This window comes from Semicossyphus pulcher, unplaced genomic scaffold (genome assembly GCF_022749685.1).
Source record: "Semicossyphus pulcher isolate SPU_LCO1_2020_fin unplaced genomic scaffold, fSemPul1.0.p SCAF_4, whole genome shotgun sequence".
Lineage (NCBI taxonomy): Eukaryota > Metazoa > Chordata > Actinopteri > Labriformes > Labridae > Semicossyphus > Semicossyphus pulcher.
The window spans coordinates 32,491,196-32,513,965 of record NW_027211715.1 but is presented as its reverse complement, the minus strand read 5'-3'; the positions used below and the strand labels follow the sequence as shown (position 1 = coordinate 32,513,965).

At 42.6% G+C, this 22,770-nt stretch overlaps 2 protein-coding genes across 3 annotated transcripts; both read right to left on the bottom strand.

Moving 5' to 3' along the window:
• Positions 1–37: 37 nt before the first annotated feature.
• tbc1d7 (TBC1 domain family, member 7) lies at positions 38–4,177 on the bottom strand. The gene is made up of 8 exons (XM_069679835.1): positions 3,966–4,177; positions 3,683–3,804; positions 3,493–3,573; positions 2,843–3,033; positions 2,590–2,727; positions 1,918–2,063; positions 497–626; positions 38–408 (listed from the first exon to the last, which is right to left on the bottom strand). The coding sequence occupies exons 2-8, from the start codon at positions 3,792–3,794 to the stop codon at positions 322–324; spliced, it is 885 nt and encodes a 294-aa protein (XP_069535936.1). The 5' UTR covers positions 3,795–3,804; positions 3,966–4,177; the 3' UTR covers positions 38–321.
• Positions 4,178–6,997: 2,820 nt separating this feature from the next.
• LOC138607096 (desmoplakin-A-like) lies at positions 6,998–22,182 on the bottom strand. Of its 2 annotated transcripts, none has more exons than XM_069679647.1 (24): positions 21,702–22,182; positions 20,225–20,318; positions 19,947–20,068; positions 19,690–19,822; positions 19,087–19,212; positions 18,608–18,667; positions 18,360–18,527; positions 17,967–18,071; positions 17,785–17,880; positions 16,793–16,918; positions 16,493–16,645; positions 15,855–16,009; positions 15,633–15,759; positions 15,369–15,549; positions 14,184–14,419; positions 13,876–14,054; positions 13,627–13,765; positions 12,266–12,456; positions 11,170–11,332; positions 10,999–11,082; positions 10,799–10,906; positions 10,577–10,675; positions 9,765–10,229; positions 6,998–8,395 (listed from the first exon to the last, which is right to left on the bottom strand). In XM_069679647.1, exons 1-24 carry the CDS (start codon positions 22,082–22,084, stop codon positions 7,097–7,099), a joined length of 4,992 nt encoding a protein of 1,663 aa, XP_069535748.1. In that variant the 5' UTR covers positions 22,085–22,182; the 3' UTR covers positions 6,998–7,096. The 2 variants fall into 2 exon arrangements, with proteins under 2 accessions (XP_069535748.1, XP_069535749.1); XM_069679648.1 differs by having other exon boundaries at positions 14,184–14,374.
• Positions 22,183–22,770: the final 588 nt, after the last annotated feature.

Sequence of the window (22,770 nt, the reverse complement as noted above, 5' to 3'; positions counted from 1 at the left end):
TGATGTATGCAGTTTCTTAAAGAAAGAAACTTATTAAATAATAAGTTTATTCCTCTTTGCCTTTTTTCCAAACGGTTCCTGTGCGTTCACATTGATCAGCTTCTTGGTTTCAGTGTCCATTCGTGCATCGTTCAGTTCATCAGGCTGGAAACTGCTCGTCTCGTCCAACATCCTCGGGCTTATTAAAAGCAGCCTGTGATGAGGTTTCTGTTCAGCCATGCGGAAACAGACGCCACAGTTTGTTAGTCTCTCAGCAAAGTTAAGAGCAGGTCCTGGTGCATCCTGGGAAATCACTTCAGGTCCCTGTGGAGCTCCGTGTGGTTACACAGCGTGCATCGGAGTACCGCAATACTTGTGCCATAAGTCGATGGCTTTAGTCACAATGGCGTCTGTGTTTTCCTGCGGTATCTGAGGAGGAAGATATCGTGGGCCTTTACTATGTAAGGATTAAAACAGTTTATTTGGACAATAACAATAACTGATGTCTTTTACTCACATTGCACAGAAATGTGAGGACGCCTTGAGGCCGGTTGATGCCCATCAACATGATCTTGTAGCTGAGCAGAATCTCCAGAGCCACAAACACCAGGATCTTACAGGAGCCGCTGATCACCTTGTCCCACACCCTGAAAATAACCAAAGAGCTCAGTTTGTTTGACCCGTATGAACGCTCGACTGCTGTGCTTTGTTACGAACAGGCTTAGTGAGTTTATATCCTTAACTTCTAAAGTCCAGAGAAACGAACCAACTGTTCAACTCAGAAAGTTTAGAACATAACTTTCAGAGTTAATGTCAATTTCACAGCATTTTGGCATATTTAAAGTGATAATCTCAATAAATGTCTGTTTCGATCGCCGAATGAGGTAAGACAAAGGTGATTGAGCCTATGGTCGACTGATGAAAGCCTTTGCATTTGCAGTATTACAAACTGGGTGTCACAAGCGGCGCCCAGTTAGTGACGCGTTTTCCATCAGCCAGCAGTGGTTGGTCTGCCAGAGAGGGTAGGCGGAGCTAAGCGGCTGCTTTTCCGCTCTCTGCAAGTGTTGCGAGTAAACAGTAATCTACTATGGCTGAACAAACAAAGAAAAGATGGATGACTACAGATACAACTTCAACAAGAAGTGAAAATCCAAAGAAGAAGAAACAAACTCGACGCTCAGATGAAGCAAACAGTCTGAAAAGGAAAGCGACCGTCAGCCAGGAAAATCAAGAGTTACAACCGGAGCCAACCGTGGACGTCACACATGCAGCACTGTCTGGATATCTGGGAAGTGTGCTCCTGTAATTACCATTTATCACCACAGGTGCTGCCAAAGAGAAGGAAACTGAGATCTTCCAGATTGTCACTTTAACCCAACACTCCTGAGATTTCAGAGCCGTTTCTAGTTAAACAAAAGCACCTTGCTCTTTAACAAAAAGGTCTATCTCTGTAGGGATCATTTCTGTAATATTGCCAGACACATAGATTAACATGCTGAGCCTGTCAGTGGCAAAAAAACAGGGATTGTACTTTGATCGGGTACATTCGGTCCCCCAAGGAACACTTTGTAGCCATTACAGCCTTTGTTTGTTTTGTCTTTGTTCTTAGCTGAGGCTACTGAAGCGATCCCTTAACGGTGTTGTACCTATCAGCCATTTAAACCACAAAAATGGTTCAAATTACTGGAGTATTTTAATTAATTCATCTTGAAGGACACATTTGGTTTGGTCTGGTCCATGAGTAAACCAAAGATGCCAAAGGCAGAAATGTACTATGAAGACCTCTTAAAAAAAGACATATCATCATCATAGGTTTCTGCAAAGATAATAAATCTAAGGTTGCTGAGGAGAATGAAAGAATGTGTTAATCTTCGCTGTGTGTGTGTGCTTGATGAGTGTGTGTTGCCATGGTGATCAGGTTGGCTTTGTGTAACTGACCTCTGCAGGCTGGATTCGGGCAGGCAGCCAGCAAAGCAGCGTCTGAACCAGAGGCTGTAGGGCAGCTGAGCGAGAGCGCCGCTGCTCTTCAGATGGTTCAGCAGTCGAGGTTCCTCCTGACTCAGATAATGCTCCAGGCTCTTTGGCTGCACAAGAACAGAACAGCAGGAAACAGCACAGTCATGATTCATGGTGACGTAGATTAAAGAATAATATGATCCAAACTCCCGAGTCAGGACGTCTCGGTCAGATGTTTCATAAACTGAATTTAAACCAGGATGCCTCATATGATGTGTGTCTTGCTCATCACTGAGTGCCATGACGCAAGCGCAACACGACACGGGACAAGCAAATTATATAAAGAAAATCATTTTAGATCCTTAATAATAAGCTTAGTTTGCTTTTGAACAATTGGGTTACATAGTTATACAATGATATAAAAAATGTAGGGCTATCATACCACAAATATTTGCTATCTATTGAACTGAACTGTTTTGTTTTAGGACATAATCCTTTGTTAAATAAAGTAAAGCCCTGCAGATTTAATCCTTTACAGAACATTGTAACTGATAAAAATATGCCTTCTATTATTGTACCATGAAAATCTAAAACCATTCCACCCCAATCAACATTTTCACTTCTCACATCAGCTGTGTTGCTAAATGCGCTCACCAGATGAGGTACTGAGTCTCCAAACTTTGTGTGGAACTGATTGACGAAACACTTTATCAGCCAATAACATTCGACAGGATCGTCTGCGATCTCCTCCATGGCTCGACTGATGGAGAGAAAGTCCTCGTTGTCTTCATCCTGAAACGACACATCAGTATCAGACGTCACAGGAACAAAGAACACAGGAAGGAAAGACAAATGCATTTACCAGTCTCGTTCACGACTACGTTACCCTGGGTGTGCTTCATCTTACCGGGGCGGAGGTCTCCGAGCACCGAGGGAGCACCTGGGCTTCCAGCTGGAACATGCGCAGGTAGACGTGGGTAGAGGGTGTGGAAGAGTTGATGTATCTCATCACCTCGAGAGCCTGCAGGATGTCCTGGTACTGCTCCTTCCTGTAGCCTCCCACCAGAGGGTGAGAGTCGCTGTGGGGAGGTAGGATGCCTGCAGGGACAGGAGAGTTTGTTTGTTTGGTATCATTGAGCAGATTACGCTTAGAACATCATAAATTATTGATTTACATACTATTTTGTGATATGTGTGTGTGTGTGTGTGTGTGTGTGTGTGTCTGTGCAACAATTAATGGATAAGTCGATTAAAAGCCAAATATTTTGATAATTGTTTAATCATTTCTGTTATTTTTCAACAAAAATGTGAAACATTTGCTGTTTCCAGCTTCTTATATCTAAAGATTTGCTGCTTTTTCTCATAGTGTATGAAAAGCATTTGGATTCTGAACAGTTGGTTTGACAGAAGAAGAAATGTGAAGACGACACTTTGGGCTCTAGAAAATGGTGATGAGCATTTTAACAATATTTTGGCTTTCATAGACTAAACGATTCATTGTAAAAATGATGTGCAATGTTATGAAAATATTTCTTAGTTGCAGCCCTAATTACTTACCCAACAATACCTTCCAAACATGGATCCTGTACATGGAGGGGAGGGGGAACCTCTGACTGAAGGTGCTCAGCTTTTCTAGGTCTGAGGCAAACAGGACAGGAGCTGCTAGTCATTTCATCCTGCATGTAGGATGTTTATAAACATAAAAGCTACCCTTGTGTGTTGCAGGTAAATATGAACTGTTACCTACCCAGAGGATTATCCTTGAGCAGTATTTCCAGTGATTTCTTCTCCTCCACTCCCCTGAAGCCCACTTTCTCATAATATGCAGAGCGGAAATTTCTCTGTGGGTCGTCAGCCATACTGATACACCTGCACAATGTTTAGTATGCAGTTTTACATGACATCAGGTGTCAAACACGAGGGCGACAATAACCAAGCCGTTAGTCTTTCATTTGGGTAATTACGACACATTAAGATTAGCAGAGTACAGTGGTAAAAAAATTACACTTTTTATAACTTGCTACTTTTACCTGGAGTTTGTGTTTGACGCAGGGACGTTAACCCAAATACAGCTATTAGCTAGTTAGCTGCATGAGCTACATAACTTCATCCAACAAGCTACAAAGCACAGAGAATAAAAGGCATACTAAACTATTACATTAACGACTCGATCGCTAGTTTAAATGACATAAAGGTTGACGTTTTCGTATCTTTCCATTTACATAGCTAATTCATGGACTCAGTCTGCTAAAAGCTAAGCACTGTTGTTGTTATCAAAACACTTCCGGGTAGCACTGTCAAAATAAAATACCCTCGAATTGTCAAACGGAAAGAGAAATTTACGGAGCCTCCGTAATTGCTTTACTGCAAGAACAGACCAAAAAATACCTCAAATACCACCACGTTAAAGCGTACAAATGTTTTGCCTATTTGTAATTGTTAATTTATACCGGTAACGTACTTCCGGAGTTCCCTTATATTACGCTTATTCATACAGTCTATGATATTACGTCATTGTTTGCAGCTGTAATGTTGTGGTTGTTTCAGTGCTTAACAGCGTGTTCCATTTGACACCGTCTAATGTTTCATTATAAAAACAACTCAGCCATACTGGTGTTGCACCCTGATAACTTTGTCATCTCATATTTTACATTAACCCGGAGTACACTAATTTGGTGAATTGGTCCCGAAAATGCTATTATTTTGAAGGCAAATACCGTACAAGGTAAGCATGGCTTCCGGTGTTATGTCTCGTCCGAGGAAGACAGCGGGCAATACAACTCGGATTGAGAGATTCTTGACTAACTTTGAAAAATGAGTGATACTTTCTAAGGGAAACGGTATTTGCATGTGTAAAAAGATTAATTCAATGTGTGATTTTTTTATCTTCTTTTATTTGCCATATATTATTATTATAAATATTATATTTATTTATTTGGCTTTTTTTTTTTTAAATGGACATTTTGACTTCTAAGAGGTGGAAAAGCACAGGTGTTAATAATAATTTGAACAATGGTTCAATGGTATTTAGATGTGTGAGAAAGCCTTGACAGGCAGTCAGCATGCACACAACCAGGACCGTGAAATTGAAGTAGCTAAATGGAATACAGCTGTCATTAATGCTACTATAAACACCTGCGATTTACCTGCTGTGATGCTAAAAGTCTTCTGTGAAAAAGGCCTCATTTAAAAGTCTTATTTAATGCGCTGTATGTAATAAATGTCAAAAGTGCCCATATTTAACATGCAGCAAAACATGTAGGCATGCCCATCAGACAATATTTTTTCTTAAAGGAAAGGTAAAACATTTCTGAAGTATATCACCCAAAGGAACCTGAAAGAAGTTGGTGCAACATTATACAGAAGGTTACCAGTATTTCAAGCAATCTGGTTACATTTAAAAGAAGGAATCAATGCAGACCTTTTGTTAAATCACACTTTGCTTTCATATAAGAATAACAACTTGTCTTTAACATTTCATTTGATAAGGAGTTAGGCTAATTGAAAGTCACTGTGCCTACTTTCATACCATAGTAGAATAAAGGTACCCTAAAAGTATTAATCAAACTGATGAATATTCATGTCACCTGACACGTAGCTCTAAAAAGTCTCCATGAGACCATGAAAAAAAACAGTCATCAAATCAATATGAGCAAGACTCTTTTATTTTGAGATATTTAGAAACTGTTACAAAACCAAAAGCACTTATTAGCAAGAAACAATAGATTAACAACCGATTAAGTAAAAAACTAATATGCTGATATTTAGAACCCCACCTTGCACCCCCCTTCCCCCAAAAACTATCATTTAGATGTCAAACAATACAAACAATACCATTATATATACCAAGACAAAGCTTGAAACTGAATTACATCAAAAAAAAATAGGAAGTTTGTCAGTAAAATCTGTGTATGCAAGAATAAGGCAGTCATTTCAAAGCCTTTTAGCTTTTCGCTGCCATCAACACTTTAGCCTGATTCTACAAAACATATCTTGGTAGTGTTAATTGTGCTGATCATTGCAACTTAAAAAGTTTTTTAAAAGCGTAGCAACAAGAAAGCTTAAATCTAAAACTATGTAAAAGGTTAAAGAGATCATCTTTGAAGGACATCATATTTGAACTTTTCCTCATGAAACACATTTATTTGGTGGAGGTGGATGTGTAGGAGTTAAAGGTGTAGCGACTAGTTGTCGAGAGGGGGGAGCCTCTCTGTGAGCCACTCCTTGAGCCACTGCTGGATCCTGGGGCAGAGGAGACATTGTAAGGTCTGCTGATCCCACTGGAAGACACTGATGATGCTGGAAGCATTTTCACTCCAGTGCTTTTCCAGGCAATTATCCAGAGCCTCCTTCAATGAGAGTCTTAGTTTGCATCTTGGGCCTTTTCTGGGTCATAAAATCCTCCTGTTATGAACTGGAACTCCAGAAACCTCTGCCCTGCCTCATGTGGCAGCCACGTCTCCTTAAATGTTCAGTAGGTAACATTATCAAAACTAACTTTTTGTCATTTTTGTTCAAACTGTCACTTTATTCATACAGTAGTAAATGAGAGAGATAATCTATGAAATAATCATGTTCCTCCAGCTCCTCCCACTGCTCCTAATGGCATTTGCAAGGATCAACTGCTCCAACAAAAGAGTTGGACCGAGACAGAAAATTAACATGAGCGGCATTTTCGAGGTGGAGAGAGCTACGGGACCTGAGCGGTTGTTGTCATTTGATGTTTTTACCATTGTGTCTGCCATATTATATACCTGGCTCCTCCAGTTGCTGTGGTTACTAGCCTGCACGCGCATGACAGCCTCCTCTGCGGGGAGGGCTTTGGAGGCAGGGCTGAGCGCTGCGGAGGGAAAGGGGGAGGGGCCTGGAGGTTGTAATCTTTCAAATTTTGAAGCAAAGTCCGCTCTCTTCTCCATCTTACATACTGCAGCATTAATGGCCTCCGCAGCAGACATCTTCCTCCTGGTTTTTAAATCTTCAAAACCAAAGTAAGCTTTCTGGGCAGGCTTGAGCTTAGTTTTTATAGGACAGCTGAAGAGAGACAGGAAATGTGGGGAGTAGAGAGTGGGGGAAGACATGCACCAAATGATCGGCAGACCGGGATTCGAGCCTGCGATCAGTGCGCTGAGGACTGTGGCCTCTGTACATGGGGCTGTACCAACTAAGCTAAACCATCGCCCCAGGCTCCTGATGTTCTAAAGGTGGATGATGATGTCACTGAAGATGAAATCTTGGAAGCTGATGTTCTTGAAGTTGATGATGTTAGTGATGATGATCCAGGTCCGTACTTGTGTGTTATAATATCTGCAAATTGAGTGAGGGTGATGGTGCGAGATCTGTACTGATCTATATCTGACTGATGTATTACTCCCTTTTCAAGCAGCTCAGTAATATCATACTTTCTTCCAGTCTTCTTGTCAACAATAAAAAACTGTGTGGAACCATCCGGAGCAGTAATCGTGATCTCCTCCCACTCAGACTCCTGCTCAGACAGCTCCACAAATTGGTCATAGCCAATTAATCCTTTGTCATATGCTTCACGTACTGTCATCTCTTGATTTGTGGCTGGGTCCACAATTATCACTCTCCTCTTATTCCGATGTGACTCTAGCTTTGTCTTGTCCTTGATGGACAAAAGGAGGAGGCCAGTCTTCTTATCTGTGACACAGCGTTTCTTAAGGTCAAGATAGGTTAGGTTTTCCTCTGTGTTAGGGTCAAAGAAACCCTTATTATCAACACTTTGATCAGTCAGGGTCTTGTTCATTTTCTCATCAAGGTAACCCCTCCTGTACGCTGCGTCCAAGTCAATACGGGCGCTGAGTCCAGGATCAATTATACCACCACTGGCAATCTGTGCCTCAAGCAGACGAACGCCATGACCTTTGTCCACTAGACCTCTCTCTATGGCCTGAAAGAGGGAGATAACCCTGTCTGTGCCAGGCAGTTTGTAACCAGTCACAGCGCTCTCTGCTGACAGCAGCTTGTCCTTGTACTCTGGCCCAAAAAGTCCCTTATAGTAGGCATCACTTACACTCAGGTAGAGGTTGTTGACAGGGTCAACTATGAAGCCTGAGGCAGCCTGGGCCTCAAGCAGTTCCAGAGTGGTCCCAGGTCTTAACAGTCCATCTTTCATGGCCTGATAGATGGGCATCACCTTTTCACCTGCCTCATCATAAATTCCTGCAATACAAGTAGAAACTCTCAGGTATGGCCGTAGGCGGTCCTCAATATCCTGGATGGTCAATCTACCATCCTTTAGTTTGTCCAAATCAGAACGTTTCAGCAGGTTTGCATCCACTAGATCTGTGACAGACACCTGGTCCCTGAGCCCCTGGACAGTTACCGGCTTCTGAGGTTCAGGACGGTCTGTTTCTGACAATCTGAGTTTCAGCAACAGAGCATCTCTCTCAGAGACAATCTCACTGTACTTGGATTGGATGGATTGCATCATGGTTGTTATCTGCAGAAAAATAGAGGGAAAACAGTAAAGATAGAACAGAGATAAAAAGTTAGTAAACACAATATATTCACAGATGTACAAAAATTATACATTCTTCTCTGTATTTCCCAGCACGGTATACGATAGTCGAATCAATGAAACTGATATGAAGCAGGTTTGGATTTAAATGAAATTTAAATTACTATCAGAAATCAACTGCGCCTTAACACACATTAGAGTGGAACCATTGCTATGTAACCTTAAAGGTAAACTTTAACAATTCCAAGAGAACAGCACACATTCTTGTTTTTTTCCAGGCAGAAAAATATTGAACTCGTGTCTCTGCTTAATTCGGTGCAACAGCGATGTCGCAGATTGAATGCTTCTGTTCTTGCTGAAGCTCCGGTCTTTTTGTCCTTCGTCTGTATTCACTTTAGTTGTGACAGAATAGACTAAACCAAAAGATAGCAGTGTTAAACGTACAGAAGTTCAATAAACAAGAGCTGTTATTGATAATAACTCTTATCAAAACAAAGTGAGCGAGTGAGTGTGTGTGTGTGCAGCCGACATATTTTCTTTGATAAGTTATCTGTGTATTGTGCAAATTGCTATTTACCTTAAAAAAAAACAGGACAATGTCATACAAGACTTAAAGTTAATAGGTCGTGGCATTACAGTAGAGACTGCGATTTTCTTAGATATTTATCAAAACACTGCGGTCAATTTTTAAAGAAAACTATGCAGAGAGAAATAATCATAAAAAATGTCAAAGTCAACATTCCCGATCCTGCAGACAAACCTTATGGACACTTTATTGTTTACAGTAACTGTAACTGCAAAACTATTAACCAACAACTCTTTTAACTACGACTTTGTTCGGAGTGAAAAGGTTTGTACCCACATTCTATAAATTTGCACAAATAGCTAACACCCATAGACAGGATGCAGTCTTGACCAACACGTCTATAATGCATCAATTACTGAACATTTTTTCCAACTGTCGCTATTTGCATACAGAGCAGGAACGTGAGATCACTTGAGACGCATTTGAGGGGCTCGTTAATGCTCGGTGTGAACTGCTGTGCTTCGAGCTGACCACTTGGGATCGGATCACCCAGGACACATGGATGATACCAAATGTGAACCTTTGAGCTTCTTCCTCTGCCCTCTTCCTTTGTTCCTCAGCCTGGTTAACAGACAACCTGAGCCTCCTGAGCTCCTCCTCCAGATCCCTCCGCTCTGCCACCATCATGTTTTACTGCAGCTTGAGCTCGGCTGTATCCTCCTCCCTCTTGGCTGCCTCCCTCTGCATGTCTGTGCGGCTGACTTGGATCTGAGATTCGAGGCTGAGTTTAAAGTTATTGATCTCCGTACTGCATTGGCTCCTTACCTCTGAAATCTCCATCTGTAGCTCCCTGACCCTCGCTGCCTCATCAGCACGCTGCCGCCGCAGATGCTCAATCTCCTGCTCCTTATTTGCAACACTCTCCACGCACTCCACCTTGGACCAGCGAACCGTCTCCAGCTCTTTCTGTCTCTTCCTCAGCACTGCCTCGTACTCCTCCTGCTGTTGAGCGTAGCGCTCCTCTACCAGCCTCTTCTTCCTCCTTTCTTCCTCAAGCGAGTATGTGAGACTTGACACCTGAGCATTGAGGTCTGCCAGCCCTCTCTGGGCCGTGTGTAGTTTTCGCGTCACCTCTTCTGTCGACAGAAGCTGTGTTTTTAATTCGGAGATCTCCAGCTGATAGCGAGAAACAGCGTCTTCCAAAGATTTGATCTTGTAGTTTCTATCTTTTATATCTTCTCTCAGCTGGGGAAGTTCTTCCTCTAACAAGCCAATCCTGGTGTCACGAATCTGTGAGCAAGACAAAGCGAGGATCAATGCAGAGGTAGGAGCACTTTCTTCAAGTGCATTCCTATTTACCTGTAACGAACACTTCACTACAATGTTCTTGAATGATTGAACACCATCTATTCTATTTACACATCAGTCAGATATGAAGCTTTACATTCAGGAGTCAAGTTAAATATTCAATCAGCACTCCACAAGGCTACTGGTGACGTCATGGCGGCTACATCCACTTCTTATATAGTCTATGAAATTAGCTCAAATGAATCAAACTCAATCATTAGTACTTAATCAATAGTCCCTGTTTGAATGATGATACAAATAAAAAGGACGACAAAACACGACATCAGTACCTTGAGCTCCTCCATGTTTTTGAGCAGCTCTCCCAGGAATTTGTAATAGTCACCAGACTGTGTAAGCAACTCCATGTAACGAGTTTGCAGTTGTGTAGCCTGAGACAAAGACAAAGCACATTCAAGTATTTATTTAGATATCACTTAATTAAACGTTATATGTCACACTATGTTTCCAGATACTTTTGATGAGACACAACATTTTTAATTAGTTTTTATTACCTCCTGGTTAAGATCCATTGATGGAGACTTCAGCATTGTTCGCTTGATGGGGATGTTGAGTAAAGTCTCCAAACCAGAGGTGTAGGAGGCGAGGTCAGTTTCGTAGTCCTGTTAGAAAAAGAAAAAAAAGGTCACAAATTCATGAAATTAAAAAAATAAAAGAGTTTAGATCATTTTAAGAAGTAAGAAATTCTCTTTACTTTGATAGAAGTTACACAGGCTTCATTATCCAACAGCACACTGTCGACCGTCTCCCGCCTTGCTCTGATTTCTGAGTTCAGGGCCTGAAGAACAAAATCATACAAAGAGGTCAGGTGTCTGAGGACTTCACACACATGGACAAAGACCTCTATAATATATGAGCATGAGACCTTCTGGTTGTCAATGTGGTCTTGCAGTGCTTGGACGTTATCTATCTTGGTGGCCCGCAGGGTGTCTTGTTTTTTCCTCGTGACATCGATCCAGTCGCTGAGGGAGGTGCTGGTTTTCTTGTAGCGCTGCAGCTGAGGCCGATATGACTGCAAATCTAGGACTCTGTGCAAAGACAATTAGGAAAAATTATTCAATAGCAAATATCTTTAGATGATGAGATAATGGATGATATAAAGGAGTAGTTCTGTCTTTAGGTCTGTGATAAATGGTTTTTGGGGCTTCTTCCCCAAGTGTGTGATATAAGATGATCTCACATTAACTTTGGTACAGCTCACTAATCAAAACAAACTCTATACCTCTAATCCAGGGCTGCCCAATTTGGGGCCCACGGGCCAGGTCTGGCCTGCCCTCCTTTTGTCTTGGCCCACCGAGGTGTGTGTGTCAACGTTCATTACGGATATTTATTTCTGCCCCGATGGCTGTCACCTTGGGGGCTCGCTGCAGTTCCATATGTGACCACAGTTTGACATGGGTATTTGTGGGGCGCTGTGGGGCTCCTGTGAGCAGAGATCTACTGCCCTGCAGAGACCCGAGTCAGCCGGTCAAGGTGGAGCTAGGGATGCACGAGAAATCATTTCACATTCACATTTGCGATTGCAATGTGTGCACCTGCCTGTAAACTGTAAACATGCACGCGACGCTGCTGCTATCACGATTAACGAGGCAGGCTTTAAATTATGTGTTGCAGCTCTTTAGTGTGTATATTCCCATCATCAGAGGCACCTTGTCCCGGTGCTTATTTACACTGTGGCTACACAAACAGAACATTCACCCAGGGAAGGTGCTGCGGAGTGGCTTCATCTGCAGCGCACACACGGGGTGAGGTTGTGTGTGTGCCGACAGGAAGTAGGAGAAAAGTTCGTGTCACAGGGCTGATCATGCTGATAAAACATGCAAGTGTCTGAGCTGAGATACAGCATGAGACAATGTAGGTCTTTAAGGTTGGTGTAAGGTAAAGGTAAATTGCTGGTAGACACAGGGCAATATATTTTATATATATATATTTATATATACACCTGACAGAGACAAACTTACCTGTTGTCGATCTGTCCAAGGATTCGTCTCCAGCGGTCTGAGAGCAGGGTCACCTGCTCCATGTATTTGGACAGCATGTCACACCTGTGAAAGTGCGTGCCCACCTGGCTGTTGCAGTGGCTCACCTTGGCCAGCTCTGCCTCCATGGAGGTCAGAACATACTTCTTATGATCCAGCTCTGATTTCATAGTCTATGAATCAACACAGAAAACACCAGTGTTATATCCCTGACCTGTAAGTGACCCTTCGCTGAGTGCCGTTTTCAACTATAACAGTGAGAGAGGTTCCAAGGGAAATAATTTCAGGAAAAATAGTTCCAGAATCTGAGAGAGAAGTCGACAGAACGGACGACAACACGCTTTTGAAAGCTACATCCAGAATATAATTAGTCAGCGGAGTGTATATACAGGAACAACAATGTTTCTGCACAGCATGGTAAGTCAATATATTGTTTTATTTAAAGCTAATGTTTAGTCATGACTCCCTATAACTTTCATTATCTAATATGTTTTAGCCCATTGCTAGCAAAACTAAATTTTCATTTAGTTTAAAGCGCATCAGGATATTGCTCACATTTCGTGGGCTTGATCCAAACACTGGATCTCCTCAAGGCACAACAGGAAAGGCCGACAAAATCCTGTAGAACTTAGCCACAACAACGGCACAAACCAGGGGTGGTGAAATAAAGGCTGTGCTGATATCATCGGTGGTGGTAGCGAAGGCCAGGCAAGATCGTAAGAGGAGACCAGTTGACGGTCTTCCACATTATTTAATCCATGTCCGACATCTCTCCTCTCGACAACCCCCTCTAAACTTTCTGCTGTTGGACCTGCAGATTCCGTATGCACACCTTTTAGGCATTTCTCCTTGTTCTGAAAGCTTGACTGGCCCCCCGCGCCTAGCTACGGTTGCTAACCTAGGATTGGACAGTGGCTGTTCAAGGGCGGGCCTTAGCGAAGGGTCAATTAGGGTATTTTTTTAAAGATACCACCCATCAGTTTTTAATGTAGTCTTTTATTTTTGTTTTTTGTTTAACCTTCACTGAACCAAAGTCCCTTGAGATCCCTTGAGATCTACCCATCAGGGCCTCGTCCACAGAAATGTACAACTGACACCGTCTTCACAGACTTAGTGTTGGCCAGTGTACAAACTCATAAAGTAAAGAGTACGATGGCCAAAGTTAGTCATGAACCAAAGCACACAATGGTTTCAGAATCTGGAAGGTGGACGGAACAGGAACATCACCACAGTCTACGTGGCCTGCTCAAGTCTTCTCCTCGTGCTCATAGAGAGTCTGGACATTTGATGTAACAGCATGAAATGTACTGAAGGAAAAGGAAATATGTAAATGAATAAAATACCTTCAGGGCCAGCATGTACTCCTCCACTTCACTCGGCGTCAGAGAGGTGGTCTCTTTCTCCGTCAGTCTCGCCTCATAAACTTTCACAATGTCTTCAGCTCGGGCCACGCTCTCCAGCATGTCTCTGAGAGCCCGCAGCCTGATAGAGAAGAAGAAACGATGCAGCTCAGGAACACATGGATATTTGAAGTAACATAATTTTTGTGTATTAGTCAAAGCTAAAAGAGACTTTGAGTTTTCTTTGCTCACCGCTGTGAGTAAGCTGATGATCTGCTCTCCAGACTGCCCAGCCTCGTGTTAATGTTTGTAATCTCACTGCGGAGGAACTCGTCTTTATCTGAGTCATTCATGCCCTCCAGCTCCTTCATGATCCGATCCCTCAGACTTACAAACTCCTTACTTATGATGTGGACATCACGCTGCACCGTCTACAGGTAAACATACACACAGACGCAGTGGTTACGATGAGTATAGGGATAAGTATTTGAAAAAAGGTTGGTTATTAATACTCAAAAATTCCGTCTGTCTTTCTTGTATTTAAGCCTTTTTGTGTCTACCTCTAACTGAGTGATCTTGAGGCCACAGTCGTGCACCCCGTCGTCTCCGAGGCAGATGTGAATGTGCTGACTCAGCGTGTCCTCAACGCCCTCCAGCCTCAGTCTGAGCGCGTGCAGCTCGGATAAGCTGCGTGAAGACGAAGAAGGGGGCAATACAATCTCCGTGTCCACTACGTCCGGAGTAATCACATCTGTGGGAGGAGGAGAGGGCAGTGGTTCTGGCGTGATCGGTTTAACTGTAAGTAGATATAACAGGTTATGTTTTAGATGGTTGAATAAAATGTGCAATGGTAAAAAATATGTATTTAATTCTCCTAATGCTACAGGTGGACTCTCATATATGAAAGCCATTGTTTGCTATAGCAGAAGTGTGTCTCATATTAGAACAAGTTAATATTTCTAGGGGACATGAGTCCAGAACATCGAGTGGGCTGTGCTAACCTATAAGAAAACAAGGAGGGGAGAGTCGCCTTAAATGTAATGCGTTACAGTTGTAACACGCACGTTTACTCTTGCTACGTAAATGCAGTCATGACCGTATTACGGCAGCATGTGACCAGTGCAGTAATAAACATCCCTGAGAAATTTCAACCCAATCCGTCCACTCTGCGTGGGATGGCAGCTAGAAAGACGGATTAGCACATAGTCAGTAAAGTTGTGTTTGTATGTAGTGGAGCTAAAATCCACACGGTTGTCTACATGTATCTGTTCTTCGTCAGTAAGCACAGTTTTTACATGTCATGCATGCTAGTTCTGCTCTGTATGGAACGCCAAAGCATGAGAGCGTCGAGCGGCTCATTTGTAACATGTTTTATTATATTAAAAATTCTAAGATATATATATATAATATATAAGTTGAGTCTAAGTCTAAGTCTATATGTACACACATGCACACACACACACACACACACACATACATATATATATATATTAAATGCTAAATCAGATTTGGGTTGTATAGTATAGCATAGTAACTACGTAGGTGTAATCAATGTATTTGCCAACAAGGTAGGACACGAATGCGCCAGCTGGTACATCCGGTAGGTTTTAATAATATAATTACGTTTTATACATTATTTGATCACATCCTTGGTATAAAATCAACGTAAACACAGTGGCCTGAAAATATGACACGTGGGTAAAAAAACAACTCTGAGTAAAAGAGTGAAATGTGTAAAATGTTACCATTATGCTGCAGCAACAGCTGGTGGTAGTGGGTCTGGGCTCCAGTGAACTGGTTCTCAAACGCCCTCTTGTCCTCGTCGCTGAACATCTCGGAGCCGTGGCTGTTCACTTTGAACTCCTCGAAGCGAGTCTCCAGAGTCTTGATAATTTGGCGATACTCTTCAGGACGCATCCGGGCCAGCTGAACACACAAACATCATGGTTGTGTACATAACTACATAAATGTACTCATTTTTATAAAATAGTAATTTATGCATCTCTTACCGTGGCGAGGGTGAAGCTGTTGATGCGTTTGATATCCAGGAGGCAGTACTGCCAGGCCACCAGACTCCTAATGTTGATGTTCAGCTGATTCCAGATCGACAGGATGGTCTCGTAGTACTGCTCGTTCCTGTGAACAACACACAAGTTTTAGTCTGAACCTTTAAAGACGAGGTTTCATGTAACTTCTCCTCAGCGAGGGGCCGCATATTGTTAATGTCTTACTTGTTGGCCAGACTGACGCTGATTGGATTGGGAGGGGGTACGATCAGGCACACGGAGGGCACCGTCATGTCCAGTCCTCCAGGGCCTGTGACCTGCCACTTACCGCGCTGACTGTTGTCCTTTAGGATCGCCTCATTGTCCTTACAGATCACCTTCTGTGGAGCCCATTTAAATGACTTTAATAACAAAATCAAATCAAATACTGCTCCACAAGAAAAAAGTCTTCCAACACATTCAAAGGCTCTTAATCCGTAAGGCCTGTTTTGGTTCAAGAACCTGTGATGCTTTGTTCTGAATAAAAGCAAAGCTCATTTTCACCTCGTGGTACTCACTGGAGTTTACCAAAATAGCTACATCATTTTGCATTAATAATCTCCGGTTTTATCAGGTCTGTTCACAAGATGAGACAACTTTTAAAACGCCTGTTTTTAATGGAGGTTGGATGAACCATTTCTGATGCATCGCAGGATGACAGGAGAATCTCACGACTGACAGGCTTTGAAATAATTCATGTAATGCAAACTACGTGAAGCTAATATGCTAAATTTGCAACTGTTTGCATCTTTGCATTGACTGAACTTACCCTCAGTGGTTTAAACATGCAGTATGTGTGAGACTGTGTCCTGAAGGTAACTGACCTGGTCTTGTTTGAAGTCACACAGGGCTTTGACGATGACCGGGCTGCTGCTCTTCTCTTCAGGGTTTCTGGGCTTCAGTCTCACGATGCTCTTGGACTTGTTGACCAGATGTTGAACCTGCCTCTTGTGTTCCATAATCTTAATCTTCTCACTCTGAAGATAATTCAAACATATCATAAATAATCACTTCAAAATGTAGCTGTTATGTAGTGTGATAAAACAGAAATTAGGGGTAAATGTGCACAATGACACTTTGACAAAGCCTGGCTGATCTGTTACGGCTGTAAGAAGCTGCTGTACCTCCAGTTCCCTGTGGAGCTGCAGCAGGTCCTCCAGTGACATCTTCTTGTTGCAGGTGAACTTCTTACGGATCATCTCGTGTTCCTTCTGCAGGGCGGTGTGCGTCTCATTGGCCTCCTTGAAGAACTGTTGTTAAACACATCATGGTATGTAAGAGTGTGATATAGTAAAAGGATAATCAGGTGGTATACTTTATGGGGCATTTCCTGATTCACTTCACATTTAGACCACGTCTGCTTTGTCCGGAAAAAACGGGACGCACTGTGTTTTCCATTTTTGCCTTTATTCAAAAATAGATTTTACTGTTCAAGGATGATTTTTTTATAAGAAGAAGGAGAAGAAGAAGCGATACTTTTATTAATCCCCGAGAGGAAATTAAATCTTTTCACTCTGTTTTTACAAACTACACAAACATAGGCCGGATACACACACATGCACAAACAGGACTTGAACCGGCCACACTCCGGTTCCCAAGCAAAGCCCCCACAGACTGAACTACCGTCTACCCCAACACAAGTAACACATCTGTTTTAATTATATTAAGCCTTAAATCAAGGGGCCGGCTCACTTGAGTGACAGGTGAGAGGTATTTTTGGCTGGTATACTGTGCTCCCCATACCTGGCCTGTGAGCCTGTTCGGTGTTTAACTAACATTTGTTTATTCTTTGTCCAGTAAACAGGAGTCAGAGGTTGTTGGCTTTTCCCCAGAGAGATTACAGCCGACTTTAGTGATGTGAAGATCAGTTATTTTTAAGTCGTTCGGCCGCCACTATCTCACAGGGCGAGCGAGCGGCGAGTCCGTTACTTCTTTAGTCTGATAAATAAACACCTGCAGTCAGTCACCACCACACACAGAATCTCCTCCGACAAAAAACAATGAGCTGAAAGATGCTAAAAAAATAAAGAGCTGATAATCCTTTGACAATTCTCTCAGGGTTTGTCTCTAGGGTTTGTATCAGAGCAGCTGTAAGTTTCATGTTTTGTCCTTTTACCTGGTTATAGGCTGCGTTCTCCTTCAGATGAACATCAATGCACTTGGTAATTTGAAGGAGCCAACTCCACTGAGTCTGCAGAGTGTCCTCGTAGGCCTGAAATACACAAACACAAAATAAAGAGATCATTTTCCCACATGTGTGTACTGATGTTTCCACGTGATGAATGGACGGGTTCACACCTCGATCTTGTCTGAAGCCGGGTGCTCGTTCTTCAGGAGCGTGTCCACTTTGCCTTTCAGTTTGTTCAGGTCCTTCTCCTTGTCCTCCAGAGCACTCATCAGTTTCTGTTGCACAAGCAGAGGTTCAGAAATCACAGGGCTGCAGCCTGAGGAGAACTCTGTGGCTTCGCTCTAAGTGGATGACTGCAGCTGCCAAAATCTAATCTATGACGATGATTATTCCCTTATGAGATGCAGATCAGCTTGATGAAGAGGCATTAGTGTAATTTAGACTCACAGGATCGCCATCCACTAGAATGAAGCGCTCAAATATTAAAATCAAACATGAATTTCTGCAACTTTTCTCTCCTGATTCTAACTGAACTTCTGAACCTTTAATGGTGTTAAACTGACCGAGTAGCCCTCCTGCTTGCGTGGGATGTACTGGTCGATGTTCTTGTCTCCCCAGTCAAACACCAGCTCCTCCTCCTCCCTCTCGTTCACCCACATGATCTCTCTGGACATCTCCTGCAGGATCTTCTGCAGTTCTTGCAGCTGCTCGGTCCGACCAATTGACATTTTCTTGCAAGAGAGGAAGAAGCGAGTTTAAGTACGAGACAGATATTTAAAAGTGATGAGCAAATGTGGATATTGTTTCATACCTGTAAACTGTCCCATTCTTGTTCCAGAGCGTGAAGATTTCCTTTGTCTCCTTTCTTCATCTGTTGGAAGAGAGTCAAACTGGTTTGGTAAGAGACTCAAGACTTGAGATTTTATCTTAAAACAAAAAAACATGACAAACTCTGAGGCATTCAATTAATTCATCTAAATCTATTCCTAAGAGCATAACGAGCACAATATGCATAAATTAGTTTAGAGGATTAGAAACAAACTCCTGATCGAATAACCCTTTAATTAAATAGTGCATTACTTCCACTTTTGGTTAATTGGCTAATTTGTTGCTGTTTTTGTGTTTTCTCTGATTAAAAAAAAAGGTTAAACTTAATCTAAATAATAAAAACAGGCTCCACTCTGAGGTCCTGACCAAACTCCGGGTGATGTTTTAAACTTTCAACAACATTATTGAGCAATTTAGAGGATTGTGCATCATGACAGCATGTGTGGTGTGTCGTGAACCCACCAGGTCGTTTCGGGCTCGGTCCACCTCTGGGCTCCTCTGGATGGAGCTGTGAAACCTCTGGTGGCTCACCAGCTGCTGATCGATGGCTGCAGCGTCGCCTCCCCAGGACGCCGTTTCAATCAGACGCTGAAACAACAAACACACACAGAGGTGTGACTGCTAATCAATAATCAGCACAGGGCAGAATCACACACATATTACTGCAGCTAAAGACAGGATGGATTTTATTTTGAGACTCAAAAAAAGTTTTCTCCTCATATGAGCCAGCAGGTGGTGGCAGAGAAACAAGTTGGAGCAGGAAACTTTTGGTGAATTTATGAGCCTCTTCACTGAAAAAAGTTGGCCTGAGAATAAACCCAAAACAAAACCTTCTTCTATCGTCTGATTCAAAGTTACTCGAGTCATGGTGGTTTGTTTACATCGGCTGTGTTTGGGTTAAACAGCAACTAACTTGGAGGTATCAACAAAACGCACATAGTGTCCAAAACTTGCAGACGTCTTGTTTTTATTTGTCACCCAGGTTTTATTATCCGACCACAAATGCAACGCAGTTATCGGTCAATGTTTTTGCTGTTTAAGATGTGAAGCTGTGTGTGCTCAAACCTTTTGCTGTGCAATCCAGCTTATAGCATCACGGACGCTCCTTCCCAGCTCCTCGCAGCCTGCGGAGCCGTTGCTCGTCTTCCTTTTCATGGTGTCTGTGATGGACATGTGGACCCCCATCAGGTGGTCCAAACTTAAGATGAAAATGAAAAAACGGGAGGACATTTTGCATAACTTGTATGTTTATTAATTTAATTACAGATGGGATTGAAAAAAGGGACAAGAGAAAAGGAGGGAAGGAGGTGAGTCGTCCTTACTTCCTCACTATGCTGTCGTTGGGTTGTCCCAGTTGTCTCAGGGGTGCAACTAAGTTCTTATACTGCTCAATGTTCTCTTTTGCCATCGCCATGTAGAACTGTGCATCACCGGTGTTTCCGCTCTGCAAGGCACAAACACAACATTCACAGAGGTTTACAAAACCACTGTCAGAACGAGATTAACTTTAAAGTGAAAACCTAAATACAGGCTGTTATTTGCACACCTGAAGGAAGAGAACCAATAAGTAAAGCAACTAAACAAACACATCATGACTCACAGTCTGGAGGGCGTAATCGGCTTTCTTCAGGTAATCCTGGCACTGGCCCTGCAGGATCATGGCCTTCTGGTGGATGGTGTTGAGGCTGGAGGCACTGCAGGGGGCAGCAGAGAAACTCATCACAACCAAGGTCTTTGTTATAATAATAATCTTCATCATACATTTTTTAAAAGAGCATCCAGCGAAATATATGGGCTTTATTTATTTCTGCTTTCTGGTGCTGTTCATGTCTGAACTCATAAAATGTATTTTTCTTACAATAGCTGATTTAGACTGCACAGTCTGGATGTCACAGCCTGTGAAGCATTTTAGTTTCAGACTCAGTTTCAGCGCTAAGACATTCCTAGAAAGACGTCTATGAGTAACTGAAAACAAAGGGGGGCTGGTAAAGTACATAAAGATGATGCCAACAAAATACTCAACAAACAACAATACATCCAAAACTCAGCTGCCCGTCTGCTCACCCACTCTCGCACCAGAGACCACATCACCCCAGTCCTTCAAAACCTCCACCGGCTCCCCATTCACCAAAGAATCCTTCACTCCTCCTACAAGGCCCTCCACAATCTTGCCCCCTCGCTGACCTCCTTCACCAACACACTACCACCCTCAACCTCAACCTCACTGAAACACATCAACATAAAGCAAAAAGGTTCTGGATGCAAAAGAACAGCAGGAAAATTGGAGAATTTGTCATATTTGGCAGAAGTAGAGACAGACCAATGAGGGATTTTTGAGAAAGGTACCAATACTGATTTTAAAGAGGACAAATGTTTCTATTACTGATATGGAGGCCGATATAACTACACTTTTTGAGTTGGAGCAAAATAAACCTCTGGGTTGTGCACCTGTACAAACATTCAAAGGTTCTGAGAAAGTTACAGAAACAGACCAGGGTCTGCTCATATGTGATGCTCTGATACGTGTGCTGCAAGGTGTAAAGGGTATTGTAAGCGATGGGGTCGGAGCAAACACTGCTGGACAAATTAGGTGCAGATACCATTTCTAAATAGTTTCAAGCATTGTTTTATGCCTCAGATGTCCTGTAATAAAAGTTGGAAAATATATATGCAGGTACCGATATCTATCTGTGATAGGTCCATATGCATATCAGGCCAATATTGGCCGAGGAATATATATTGACTGGAGACAAAAAACTTTGTGAAAAACTTTTTTGCAACAAGAAATTTCAGGATATGTCCAACATCAGAGTTTAGAAGTAATTATGCTCCCTGAAAATGTGATAACGCGTTTGCTCAGTTGTTTGAGTTGCAAATGTCAGCGCTTTTTGGCTCACGGACTACAATGCGTACTCAGGATGTGCAGGAGCCAAATGCATACTGGGATATAACCGGCTGTCATAATCAATACTTAATGGCAAGCAGCTTTCTAGACTGACTGCAGAGAGGACGAGACAGGTAACAGGTTGCAGCGAGAGGGTCGCAGGTTAAATAGGTGTAAAGTTAATGACTCATACCTCATCCCGCCTCCTTTTGTGCCTGACATTCCGCCTCCGCCCTTCATTCTGCATAAAGACCCACTCATCATTCGCCCTGGGCTCATCATCCCGTCACCGCTCTTCATTTCGCTTATTGATGCGCTCGTCATTCCGTCACCGCTCTTCATTCCGCCTAATGATGCGCTCGTCATTCCGCTTCCCAAACCGCTGCCCAAACCGCCGCCCGAGGAGGTCTGTGAGAAGGTGCAGGTGTTGTATCTTTCCATGTAGGGATCGTATCCACTACCGCCTCCGAGCACGTTTTCGCTCTGGTCGTATTGTTGGGTCGTCCTGCCAGTTAAGTCACCTCCGGACACGACCCTCCAGCTAGTGTACACGGGATTCTCAGACCCGTAATTCATTCTGACGAGGAAACTGCAACCACAGCAACACTGTGAGAAACCACCCGGTGAAACTCTCTCTGTCTCCACCTGTCTCCACCTGATCGCCCCAGACACTCCGTCCCTCTGCTGCAGACTGCAAGCTAACTGCAGGAGAGGATCATCTTTATAGGCTGGTGACAACACCTCTCCCTCCCTCAATGTGGTCAGCCAAAAACTAGTTTTCTGAGTGACACTCCCCTCTAAACTCAGCTGGAGGCAGAGTGTGTTTGTTTGTGCTCTTGTGTTTCTATCTTTGTGGGGACCATTCTGACTTTCAGACAATTTGAGGATATTTTATTGAAATTTTTATTTTTGGGGGGAAGGTTCAGACACTTTTTAAAAGTGATAACAGTTTGGAAGAGAGAGCTAAGTTCTGAAATTGGAGTAATTGGACTTTAGTTTGGTTAAAATATGACATTTGTTTAAACTTAGACCTCAGGAATAAGATTTGAGGACATTTTAATAAAACTAGGACATTTTTTTTTAAAAAGCAAGAACATTTTGGAACTCCAAACTAAGTGAACAGGACATTTTTTTCAAAGTTAAGACATTTGTTTAAATTTAAGGTTATTTTTGTAATTATTTTGGAAGGTTAAAACTCTACTAGTGTGAAAAAACGAGGAATGACTTAAATAGATGAAACTAAAGTAAAGAAAGAAAGATAT